Source organism: Lutjanus erythropterus, chromosome 4 (assembly GCF_056507025.1).
Source record: "Lutjanus erythropterus isolate fLutEry1 chromosome 4, fLutEry1.hap2, whole genome shotgun sequence".
Taxonomy (NCBI): Eukaryota; Metazoa; Chordata; class Actinopteri; order Lutjaniformes; family Lutjanidae; genus Lutjanus; species Lutjanus erythropterus.
Genome location: NC_139320.1, coordinates 29,120,662 through 29,134,505, shown reverse-complemented (window position 1 = coordinate 29,134,505; position 13,844 = coordinate 29,120,662). Strand labels below are relative to the sequence as shown.

General features: G+C 37.9%; 1 protein-coding gene across 1 annotated transcript in view; it reads right to left on the bottom strand.

The window, feature by feature from the left end:
• Positions 1-2,091, bottom strand: part of ccdc9 (coiled-coil domain containing 9) — a 42,136-nt gene extending 40,045 nt beyond the window's left edge. The window contains exon 1 of the mRNA XM_084716298.1: positions 2,000-2,091. Within this exon, the coding sequence (XP_084572424.1) occupies positions 2,000-2,091 (92 nt within the window). The remainder of the gene's footprint in view (positions 1-1,999) is intronic.
• Positions 2,092-13,844: the final 11,753 nt, after the last annotated feature.

Below are 13,844 nucleotides of genomic sequence, written 5' to 3'. Positions count from 1 at the left end.
GAAAAATAAATAAATGCCTAAATATAAAAACAGGAAATAATAAATCAAATAACTAAATTCATAAATAAACAGTGAAACAATAATATAAAGGACTACACACCAAAGGCACTTGGGTAGCACACAATGTTTATTAAAGGAAATAAATTAGATTACATTAAATTCAATTAAATTCAATTTTGCAAAATTAAATTACGTTAAATTTAAATTAAATTGGAATGTAACTATGTACATTTACTCAAGCAAACAAGTGCATTTTTTTAGGTACTTGTACATTATTTGAGTATTTCCATTTTATGCTACTTTATGTTTATGCTTGGAGGTAAATATTTTACTTTTTACTCCGCTACATTTATTTAACAGGTGTAGCTGAGACTGCATTTACACTGTTGATACAAAATGCTCATCCACTAATAAATTACATAGGCTAATCTACCCAGCAGTAAAGCGATTAAAATTAGCTCCAACTTCACCAACTGCAACACTGAAGTGATGAAACAGATTCATGTGTCACTAATTTTAATCCATTAATCTGAAATGAGTCATTCTGCATGATGAGTGCTTTCACTCTCTGTACTTTAAGTATATTTTGATGCTGTTTAAAATACTTTTCTGCTGTTATGTTGTCATGGAGTTTGAACGCAGGGCTTTTACTTGTGACGAGTATTATTTTTTTTATTACAGTATAATATTATTTTTACACTGTAGCATTACTACCTTTACTTTAGAACTTAATTAGAAGATCTGAATACTTCTTCCACCACTGGTTACTTGTTACCAGTTACTGTCTTTTTTCCTACAAAATGTCTGCTGTGAGAGAGGCCTATGGACTTTTAATTTAATTTAAATGTTTAATATTTGATGTTTTCTCTCAAAGTTAGCTTTAAGTCAATTAAAAAGAAAACTATAGCAAAAACCAGTGAAATGCATCATCAGAGCTTAACATACAGTGCTGCATTTAGGTACAGGGCAGTCTTATATAAAAGATATTCAAATAGATTAGATCATTATTATTATTGTTATTAGACAGACTTTGCTGGTAGTAGTTTGCATAATACTAAACATTCATTTGAATTCAGGACATTTATCTGCGGCATCCTTCCAATAAATACAAACACAGAGATTGTAGTTAGATTATAACACTCAAGATAACTGGATCAGCCACTTTTACCATGACTAAGCTTATTTCAATAAACTCTCTCACCTTTCAGTGCGATGACACACCTGTTTAGATCAGGTGAGTCTAATTACTGTGGACAGAATAACACACAGGTGAGATCAGGCCGATTGTCCTGTTTGGCAGCAACAGACACGACTGAGGCAGATAGTTGTGATCAGCCGTCCTCCTTCACGGGCTGTTTGGAGGATTCTAAATAAAGATGATGTCATGTGGGGAGTAAAATATTGATTAGCAATGAAGTGAACAAAATAAAAAAGTTTTGTTATAAAAGAAGCTGCTGTATTTCTGCCTCTGCAGCTTTAAAATACCAAGTTCTCTCTAATTCACATAAACATACTGTAACATGCTTACTCTGTCCACACACACACACACACACACACACACACACACACACACACACACACACACACACACACACACACACAGATGACAGACTATCCCGTGGCCCAGTTTCAGTGGACAGTCAAAACAAACAGCTTCACTGTTGTTAGGCAGCACACACACACACAGACACACACAGTAATGACCATGCAGGATTTGTTAATCACTTGATAAGATCGTGCAACCTGAGCTGAGTGTGTGTGCCTTCATATCACCGACACACACACACACACACACACACACACACACACACACACACAGAGGAGAGCAGCTGCCAAATTAAAGACGGAGACAGGTGGAGACAGGTGGAGAGGGACACAGACAGCAGCAGCATCAGTTACACTGTTAACACTGATGTCACAGAGGGAAACAGGGTTCCATTCAGCACACCACAATTTAGATTTTAGCGCAGTTGAGCAGCGGTTAGCACTGTCGCCTCACAACGACAAGGTCATGGGTTCAAGTCCTGGCGTGGGTGGGGCCTCTCTGTGTGGAGATGTATGTCCTCCTTGTGCTCCGGCGTCCTCCACCATCATAACATGTACATGAGGTCAGTCCTCAGGTGAGTCTGACCACAAAAATACCAAAAGTGTTCTTATCAAACCTGACGCACAGAACAGGACACATTGCTGAGTTCATGAAAACGGATCCAGTTAAGTGACTTGACTTGACCTGAACACTTGTGATATGAACACAAACCAGGTTGAGTTATGTAATGTTTTGTTGCTTTATGTCACAGTGGGTTAAATAACCTCACATGACATTGTATCGTGTGTCCTCACATGACACTGCATACTGTACTGCATGATATAGCACAATGCTGTGCAGTGTCATGTGAGGTCAAATCCTCCCAGGTTATATCACACTGTGGTGTTTTGCAGAGGTGGAAGTAACTAATTACAACCACTCTGATTAAGTCTATTTGGGGGAACTTGTACTTTTATGGGTAAATTTTCAAGTGCAATTTGAATTAATATCCAAACCTTGCATCTGCATTTTTGTAGCCAAAAAATGATCTGATTGCGAATGACCCGACGAGAACCGTCACATACAGTCGCAGAAAAAAAGCAAAATAAAAAGCGTCAGCAGGAACTGGGGGTAATAGGCTGAAGAAAGCCCTCTACAGTTGATTGATTGATTGCAATTGATGATGCATTAAAGGACTAATCCAAAAAATACTACCTTATTTATCACCTCTACTGTGCCTCTGAGATTTTATTCATAATACCTGTTCTCAGGGCTGGATGACTGTAAATGTGCTCACAGTAAATAGCATTCCTGGAAAGACAGCTTTGCATATTTGTAAAATGTATATTTAAATCTTTGTTTTTTGTTATTTTTATACTTTTGTTACTCTACTTTTATTCATCTTTTCTTATTTTATCCTGTTTTTTTTTTCTCTGTACTCAGGTCTCACTTGTAAATGAGATCTCAATCTGAATGTGGCTCCCTGATAAAGTTTATATATCAAACATCAGTGGTTAAAAGTAACCACAGCGTAATAGTCTGACTAGTTTTTGAAGAATACTTTGCATTTTTTTGAACACCAGTGTTTTTACTTGTAGCTGAATAGTATTTCACTAATGTAACAGTATGAATGAAAGAATGAATGAATGACTATTTAAAAAAAAAAATTGCTTCCGGCTTCACAGGTTGGTTTTAAAAAAAATCCATCACATTAAATTACAGCACACAGAACATGCACAGTGCAGAGAACAATAACAGGCTCCAGTCTGAATCATGTTAGCAAGTTTAGCAGGTTATTGCATTTGGTATGGAATTGTTTTTTTTATATATTCTTTAAATATTCTTCTCTGCTGCAGCTGTGTAAAGTCTAGTTTTATGGGGGTGCACAGGAAATACAAAACAACCCTTATCACAGCCCTTCTTTTTCCCTGTACCTCCCCAAAATAACTTAAATACAGATTTTTCCATTACATGACCCAGATGGAGAGCAGAACAGCATAGTTACTAATATGTAATGACTCGATCATTATATTTTATAAGTTTAGTCCTTATTAACACTCACTATATAAGTCACACACACTCACACTTTGTTGAGAGGACACATATCTCAGTTCATCTGACCAGCTTCTTAAAAACTCTTTACTGAAGCATTCACATTGTTGTGCTGCTGATTTATTAATTGTGATTCGTTATGTCAGCCTGTGATAGAGGTCAGTACGCTAGATTAACGATGGTTTCATTATCTCGGGGCTCCACACTCGCTGGTTTGGAACGGCGGCCCGGTGCAGAGTCCTGGATCTTTCAGCTGGAGGTTGGCTGGATGCAGAGGGGAACTCAGCGATGAGCTCATTGTTGTGAAAGCCAAACAACAGGCTCCCCGGGGATAACATGAGAACCCCTGAGGCTCTGATCACGGAGAGAGGAAAGTGACGATGGTTTCTCTTGTTGATACTAACAACCAGCGCTCGGGGGTTTACACGGCAGTGACTGCACACAGTGTCTCTGGGCAGAATTCACAGCTGAACTATGAAGTAAAGTCACCAACTTTCCTCTAAGAAATCTGGGAAATACCAAACTTTTTTCCACCACTTGTGTCCGGTTTGGACAAAATCATTATTATGTATTTGCACTTATGTCACACATAATTTCTCAGTGAGACACAACGGAATATCATGGCTGTGACCTTTGCACATTTATCTGAAATCCCAGAAGTGGATCCAAAGATGATGTGGATTCTTTAAAATCTAAAGTAGGATAAAACTGGTTCACCAGATTGGCTGATGATCAGTTGGATCCTCCTAATGAACATATAAGATATAAACAATAACAGGCGCACGTGACCACACAGAGTTTCCTGTGAGTTACTGAGACATCAGAACACGACAATAATCTACAATTAGAATATAAAATTAGCTCTGAATGTATACTTGTATACTTGTTTTTGCTCACATTTTTCAGGAGTTGAATTTAAATGAAATAAACATTTTTCCCCCGGCTGGCAATCACTCCTCATGCCTGAACCTAACCAAGCCAACCAAATGTTCCAACTAGTGCCAGCCAGTCAGAGGCAGAGTAACGCAGGTCATGATCTTTTTTCCTCCTGGGAAAAAAATGTTAACTGTAGCCCTCTGTGAAATAGTGTCCTTTTATTGTCGCCAGTCCAAGACACACCTGTGCAATTATCCCTTTATATGACATCCCTATCCGGTGCATGCATTATCTCGACAAATTGCTCACTAACACGGATTTAAACACATTTATGAACAAAATTTGCAAGAAATAAACTTTTTTATGTGTACAAAAGAAGTCTTAGATCTTTTTCTTTAACTGATGAAAAATGGGAGCCAAAACAAAAGCGTTGCATTTCTATTTTTGTGAGGTGTGCACACACAGGAATTAAAATAACAGCCAAAAACAAGAAGCTGAACAAGTAAAATTAAAGAGTAGACACTATTATGTACACAAGCAAGTGAAAAATGCATCAATCAACAACAGCATAAATAAAAACTCTAAATAAAAACTACAAATGGTGCAAAGAAATGCATATTGAATGGATATACATGGAGTAGATGATTATGTGCAGGATTTATTTTGACAGTGACACAATTATATTAACATATTAAAAATAGGAGGCTGCATGTGAACTGTAGAAACTGTTGTTGTGTCTGGTTGTTTTGTGCTCTGTAGCGCCCACTAGAGGTGAGAGACTCTGGCTGTGTTAAAGTCCTGGATGGAAGGCAGGTTGAGACCAGTGATTTTCTCTGCAGTCCTGAATGTTTGTTGGTCTGTTCCTGTCCTGTTTGGTGGCCGATCCAAACCCCTCAGTGACGACTGAACCCAGAACAGACTGGATTACTGCAGAGGAGAACTGGATCGGCACCTTCTGAGGCAGGTTGAACTTCCTGACCTCATGCAAGAGGTACGAGATGCTGCTTAGTGTGAGGTCATGTGGTCATCTTCTCATCAATGTGATCAGCACCTGATCTGTGGCGCGTTCACCTGACAGACCTTGTTGGTTGTCAAAATATCATATCCAACCTGCAAAAGGGTTACTTTTACTAACATCACATACATATTTTACTGAACATGTTAAAATTACACAAAACAAAGGTAAAATATATAAGCAATAAAAACAAAAAATGAGATCATCAGCAAAATGTAAGTAACAACTGTGCAACTAATGTTCAAAAGGGATAAGAAGAAGTTGAAAACTTTTCCAGTCCGTCTTATTCATCGTACAGTAATAACGGAATATATTTTAATTTATTACCATCAATGTTCAATCATGCGTTGATACAAAAAAAACTGAGTTGCAGAAATTTAGTTTACTGCATTCTGATGACTTTCAAAGAATGAAAATAAAATAATGAAACAAAGCAACTTTTTAACGTTGAATAATTTTAAATTCTCTTTTAATTTTCATGGAAGAATACAGACTAATTCATCTTGCTAGTGTGAGCTTCCACAATTGTCTGGAATAAACTAATATTCATCAGTTTTCTTTCATTCATTTATTCTTCAGAAAGAAAATTGGTGCAGGAGATGTTCTTGCTAGGACGTCTGTATTCTTGTCCGTCTGGAAACAGCAGACTTTTATAGTCTTATAGGGTTTATACATGTTTAACAGTGTCAGAAACAGGATGTGATAATTAATAAGAAGGAAAAAAAAAGCTGAAGCTCTGTCAGAAATCTGGGGTAATACAGGAGAATTGCGATCCTGGGAGAAAACAGGGAGAGGGCAATGAAAAACAAGAGTCTCCTGGGAAAATCTGGACGTGTGATTGATGTCATGTTAGAGTTTTCTCAAACTGTTTCAACAACCACTTCGTCATCAAAACCCCACAAATCTCTTGCATAATGAAGCTCTGCGCTCAAAACTGTTTTCTCTTCTCAAAACCGATTGTTTCCACCAAAATGACACAGCTGTCATATGAACATCTCTCAGAGCACCAGTTTCAACACCAGTGTGATCATTTTAAAACATTGCCATGTTTGTTTTGGTCTCATGAGGCCATGTGACATATTCAAATAAAAAACAAAGAAAAAAGAAAGAAAAAACTGTTTCAAACGTGGTTCCCTTTTCCAACCTGATATGAGACTTAACTGTCAACTTGTTAAACTTCATTTCCATATTGAGTGGAGTGGGTGGATTCAAAGGTCTGGACCCAGAATATCCCTTTTTCTTGTTTCTCTACTGTGAATTTACATATATATATATATATACATATATATATATATACATATATACATATATATATACATATATAAAGCATTGACATAATCATTATATCAGAATATATCATCCACAAAACTCACAGTTCTTACACTGATACGTAAAATGAGAAACGCTGCAGTAAGAAAATGTTTTGTCTTTCTGGGGATGTAATGTGCATAAATATGACTGAGTACATGGTCAACTAAAGCCACACAGATTTCATGAGAAATATCTGCTCATCTTCCTCCTCCTCTTCTTCTCTCTCTTCTTCTTCATTCCTTACACTGCTCCATTTTTATCGGCAGATATCACCTCAGGTATCTTTTAGGTTCTGACACTAAGGCTGCACAATTAATTGAAATTTTATCCATATCACAACAAGGCTTTCTGCCATTTTCAAATCGCAGGAGGTGGAATATTTGTTAAAGGCAAAATGTGTCTAAAAATCTTTCAAATTAATGAGGCAGAGGTGTCCTGGACTACAAATCAGATTCTACAGGCTTTAAAAACATCTTCATCTGGTACAGATTCCTGTAAAAAAAAATCACATGATAGTCATTTTAATGTTTTTCAATCAAAATGAGTATAATGATGTAAAATTATCATTATCTCTGATATCGCAAATCATATTGCAATTGCAGTATCAGTCAAAATTATCGCAATTCCATATTTCTTCAAAATCGTTCAGCCCTATCTCACACATGATTGGAGTGTTTTGCTGAGTTTAACAGGTGAGACCAACTCCTACACTGGTACTTTTACTGTAATTAATTTGCCAAAAAGAGACAAAGTGTCTATAGATATCACGATAATATCGTCATCATGAATTCTTCTGGGCACGATAATCATGACAGCCCTGAATCACATCATTAAACACAGACGCAAATATTTTTTAAAATACTGAGATATATTTGTGAATATATATCTTCATGTAAATGAATAAAAAGGTCACATCTTTCCTGCAGGAGAAATGAAGTCATGTGTGAACAGACTTGATGTGCTGCAGATGCACATTCCTCCACTGTGTTGACTCGACTTATCATAACAGGGATTTGGTGAGCTGTCAGAGACTGAGCATGGCACAGCAGTGCACACACTCATGCACACACACACACACACACACACACACACACACACACACACACACACACACACACACACACCAGGTCCATCTGTCCTACTCTGTTTGAGCTGCACATGGATGAGGTAATGGTGCTGCTCTTCAGAAGCCTGACACCTTCTCTCCCTCCTCATAAACCGTCCATCAGTCTGCTCACATTTCTTCTTCCTCTCAACACAACAATGGGTTTGTTTTCTCAATTTCTATCCGTCGCTTTCTGCCCATTGTTTTCTTTCTTTCTTTCTGTCTCTGTGAAGCAGCACTGAGCTGTCAGACAAGTCGGCTGGAAGGTTTAGATGTTTCTGATTCTGTAAAGAAGGGGGGAATTGCACTTTTCCTTTATTAATTAAATTAAAGCTTTAAGATAATGCATGTCAGCTGCACAATTTGGTTAAGTGTTGTTATTTGCATCATTGTGTAGTCTTTTACTTCTCCTACAAAGTGACATTAGGTCATCTGCTTAGATATTAATATTTGATTTTCTTTCAAACTTTGTTATTACAGATTAAAAAAAAGATGAAATAAGATAAGAGAAGCCCTTACTGATCTCTAGAGTGGAAATTCAGATGTTGCAGCAGAGCGAAAGCTGGAAGAAGAACAAACAGAACAGTTTAAAAAAAATAACTTGAGATATATAAAAACAAAATAAAATCTAAATAAAATAGAAACTATTCAACAGCAGTTCGACTCAAAATACAAGAATAACAGTGGTGTGATTAATTTTATCGGCCTACACCAGAATAATATACAATAATATACATAATGGATTATGAGGCAGTGGACCGCTGGGCACAGACACTATACACAATATATATCACATTAAAGCAGTTTCACCTGGGGACCAGGTCGCTGTATGATCTCCAGTATATTTAATGACACTAACAAAAAGTTTGCAAGGTTCCAACAAGAAGGTTCTTGTCTCCCGGGGACTTGGAAAACATAGATAGCGGACGCTGTTGATGGTAGGACTTATAGCTGCAGAGTGCATCCGGTGAGTCAGACTTTTTTCTCATTAACTTCTATTCAGTCAGACTTCTTTTTGTAATTAGTGGAGCCGCCCCCTGCTGGACATGGGAAAGAATGCAGGTTTAAAGGGATAGTTCACCCAGTCATTATCTACTCACCCTCATGAGTTTTAGTCCACAAAACACTGCTGGAGTGTCACAGGAAAACGTTGTTGCAGAATCACCCAGACACTGTAAGTGAATGGTGACCAGTTTTCAAACATAAAAAAACAACAGAATAAAAACAGAAAATGACTCCATACTGCTCGTCTGGTGTAATCCAGGTCTCCTAAAGTTGACTACAAAATGTTATTTACACCATGTTTTTATCCTGAATCTTCACTGTAGATCCTTGGCTTGGAGTCACGTGAACACATGTGCACACTGTCTGAACTGTGTGTGTGGTGTGATGGGGTGCAAAAGGCATGCTGGGACTTTAGGAGACTTGGATTACATCAGACAAGCAGCATGGAGGCATTTTAGGTTTTCTTTTCAGTTGTCTTGTTTCCCCTGTTGCTCTGTTGTCACTCGTTTATTCACTTAACAGAACCTTTCACAGTAAAATTCCACTTCCTGTTAATTTGTTACAGGTCAACGGAAACTGCAAAGGATGACAAAATAAAGCTCAGAGGTCAAGTCATACAAAATATTCAACAATATTCCTTGACCTTATATTTAAATATTCTCTCACTGTGCTCAACAAGTAATACAATTTAACAGTAAACAAACTTAATAAATGATAAATGATGCCTACAAGTCATGTCGACTTGAGTGTGAGTAGATAATGACTGAATTTTCATTTTTCGGTGAACTATCCCTTTAAGACACTTTCGCTTTGGTTTCACTCTTCAGACCCGGAAGCTATATTCATGCACTTCTACCGCGGATGTAGGGAAGTAAATAAATTTAAACTAAACTTAACTTTACTTAAAATTATCAAGGAAATTCCAACTTTTATATTTATTTTGGCAAAGATATCTGACACTTTTTGTTAAAATATGTGTTTACTTCTCACAACAAAAATCTGCAGTACATTCAGTTGAAAAAGTTAGCATACATGACGACAACGAACAAAGCTCATAAATGCATAAATAAATATTGTCTTGTTGAATTTTTAAGTGCATTAAACTAAAGATGAGATAAAGCATAGAGCTGTTCGCCACATTTGTGTGGCAGAGAAAATGTTAGGTGTAATTTTGAAACCAGCAGCAGCTTCTTTTCATTTTATCACTGGTTGCTAAAACACCCGACACAAAGCATCTTTATCGTCCCATCAGCAGCCTGCTAAAATTACAGCGTACATCTGATAAGGTAACAGTGAGCTTTGGATTGCTTTACCTTCACCTGTTAACAGGTAGCTTTGCCATCAGGCTTCTTCTGCTGCAGCTCTGACATCACCTGATGACAGAGGTGAGAGGTTTGCCCTCCGCCGTCTCTGCTGCACCTCCTGCGGTGCCTCTTTAGCGGATAATTATCACAACAACAGTGGGAGCTAATTTGTGAAATGCAGGTGAGAAAAGAGAGGGAGGGAAAGATGGTAAACAAATGAAGATACTAGAGAAAGGAGAGATAAGCTGTTGGTTTTGAATAACAGGAGAACTGAAAATACACAAGACAAAAGACACATAATGAAACCATTCGACTGTGTGTGTGTGTGTGTGTGTGTGTGTGTGTGTGTGTGTGTGTATTTGAAGATTTGTGTGCAAAGATAAGAAGGAAGGATGCAAATCACTCCAGCAAACGCAGCAACCTGCAAGTGCAATATTTTGCACTAAAGCATGTTTATTAATCTCTTTTGACCTGTAACACAGAACCATCTGAGAAGTCATCATTAGAAAATGTTTGGAGAAGGCCGGGCACTTTCAAAAACCCTTGGTAGGTGTGCTCTTGTTCTGATATAACTGATGCTATCACGGTTGTTTTTCGCACCTAAAACCACGCCTGCAGCGGCCAGCAGTCCCTCCATGGACGCTGATTGGCTGCACCACTTTTGGTGCGGGCACAAACAGATAACTGAAAACCTGGCGAGATGCATTCTCTATAACAGAGGGCACTTTTGTGTTGTTTTTCAAACATGAGGAGAGGAAAAGACAGACAAGTAAAATCATAAAATAACTAAAAACAACTGTGACAAAATGGCTAATAAGAGTTGATAAATCACTAAATGCAAAACCTAGAAAAGTAGATTTATTGTAATAAGCCACAGCCACTTTAATTGACCATGAGAAAAATTCATGCATTGACTGAATCGTGCAGCCATTTACAAAATATTAACTTTTCACATTTGTGGTGAGAAGAAGAAGAAGAGAAAGAGGAAGAAGAAGAAGATGAAGAAAAGGAAGAGGAAGAGGAAGAAACAACATCAATTCAGGGTTCCAAGCAGTGAGTGAAGACATGTCTGACTGGAGTTAATCATCTCCTCTGACCGTCATTCTACTGAAAACAAGAAAACAGCCGGAGCTCAGATCTCCTCTGTGACACCACAATCCTCAAAATCTGTTTTGATTAAAAAACAGATCTGCATCTGGATCTGTTTTAGACAACAATGCAGACTTTTTGATACCACCTAAATCGTAATTTCAGAGCTCTGGACAAAGATTAATCAGACAGAATTTCCAAAAGTTTGCAAACAAGGACCCTGGATGGAGGGAGCGGGCTGGTCTGTGGAGGAGGTGAGGGTGAAACGGATGATGTCATTGTAGCAACCCAAACACTGGCTCAGCTTTCAGTTGTGAGGACACATGCTGAGGCCTTCTGTTTTGGTTACTGCAGGACAAATATCAGCCACACACACACACACACACACACACACACACTGGCGGGGATTTCTCCTCCATGTCAGAGGACGTCTCTGTCCTGTAAGGTTCTCATCATGTCTTCCACCTGCTACCAGATTCATCTGCAGAGAGACGTTTGAACCTTTGAGGTTTTGCCTCGGTCAGCCCTGACCTTTCCACTGTGAGGAAAAGAGCAGGTGGGAGGTTTAGTGATGTTTAATACCGTAGAATTAAAGAATAAACTTCTAACGCCTGAACGTGCCGCTGTCATCAAACTGATTTCCACTGTTGGTGGATTGGGACATTTTTATTTTGAAAAGGTCAACTTTTAGGGAACCAAGAAAAACAAAGTGGCCCAGTCAGTTTTGAGCCTACAACCACACATTTCTCAGTTTCTTTAATTAGTTTTGAGAAGACCCAACCACTGTTTTCCTCAAACCACAGAGGAGATAATAACCCCTGCAGTTAAAGTTGGACGCAAGTCACAAGGTTTTCATGTGATGAGAGGAGTGATGTAGGTGCAGGGATGGTTTTAGTGGTGGTAAGATTAACTAACCAGAGTGAAAAGTAGCAGCGCGGTCAGCTATTAAACAGCCCCTAAAAGCAGGAGATATTTGACTCGGTAGAGTCATGACAGCAGCTTTAGGTCAGAGGTCAAAGGTCAGCCTCATGAACAAAGAGAGCTGCACACACATCTGGTCGGTTGACTGTTACTGTTCCACATTTACAGTTTGGTTTTCTTCATACAGTCTGCATTACCAAAATGCATCTGGGCCAAACAGTTACAGGTTTTTTTTATAATTGCTTGCACACTAAATAAAAAAAAACACACAGTTAGTGAAACCTGACACTCAAAGAGCAAAACCTCCAGCCAGATCTGCACAACTACAAGCACATTCTCACTCATTCTCACTTCTTGCTAAACACTAAACACGGTGTTTTTCAAATCACTAAACACACTTCTCTTCATTAGACACAGACATCTAATATCATGGCACCACTACACACAGCGCACCCAAATACACACACACACACACACACACACACACACAAGTAGCAGAACAACTCGGATCTTTTGCAAAATGAAACACTTCAAAACTATACAAAAATTAGTAAAAACCCAACTTTGTCACGATGAGATCACATGAGGAGTGTGTGTCGTATGGTGACAAAGTTGGGCTTTTTGGAAAGGAGGTGTTCTGCTACTTGTGTGTGTGGTTGTGTACATTGTGTGTAGTGTTTTGACAAAATGAGCCCTGTTTTCAAAATCATGCTCAAGCAATCATAAAAAACTGTAAATCAATTGATTATAGGTGTTGTATTTTGAAAGGCAGTGTTTTGAAAGAGCAAAGAAGTGATACTGTGTTAGATTTTTGTGTCTAATGTAGAGAAGTGTGTTTGGTGATTTGAAAAACACTGTGTGTAGTGTTTTGCAAGTTGAAGTTTTATCCCTTGAACGTCAGGTTTCACTAAAAGCGTGTTAGTTTTACTTTTAGTGTGTAAGCAATCGTAAAAACTGTAAGCATGATGTTTGAAGGTTTTGAAATGAGTCATTTGATCACAAAACTACACACAATTCATAAAACCACACACACAAGCAGCAGAGCACCTCAGAGCATTTGCAAAATGAAACGCTTCATTGGAAACTGCACAATAATTTATAAAAACCCAACTTTGTCACCATGCGACACACACACGTTTCACTTGAACCACTGATACGCTGCTTTGCTCAATCTGAAACACTGTACTACACACTGATGAAAATATGTATTATTTATCCTTTCTCACATTGTAAATACATCCGTGCATTTCCACAGGTTGCATATTGGACTGAAAGTCCACTGTGTGCAGTATTTTGCAAAAAGCGAGGCTGAAAATGTGTTTATGGTTGTGCAGATCTGGGCTGAGGTTTTGCTCCCTGAGTGTCAGGTTTCACTGTGTGTTATTTTAAAATTAAGTGTGTAAGCCAATGTAAAAAAAAATTGCAATATTGGAAATGAAAATTGGTATAATTACATCACTATTGTTCTGTGTACTATCATCCTTTTTTGTCTGTTCATTAAGATGCCTGCAGAACTGGGATTGCAAACAGCTATGTATATTATTTCATTTTATTGTAAATAGTCTGCCAATATCTTCTATATATCTATATATATTTCAGTATTCGCCATCATTCTGTTTTGAATGTGTGAATACAGTGTGT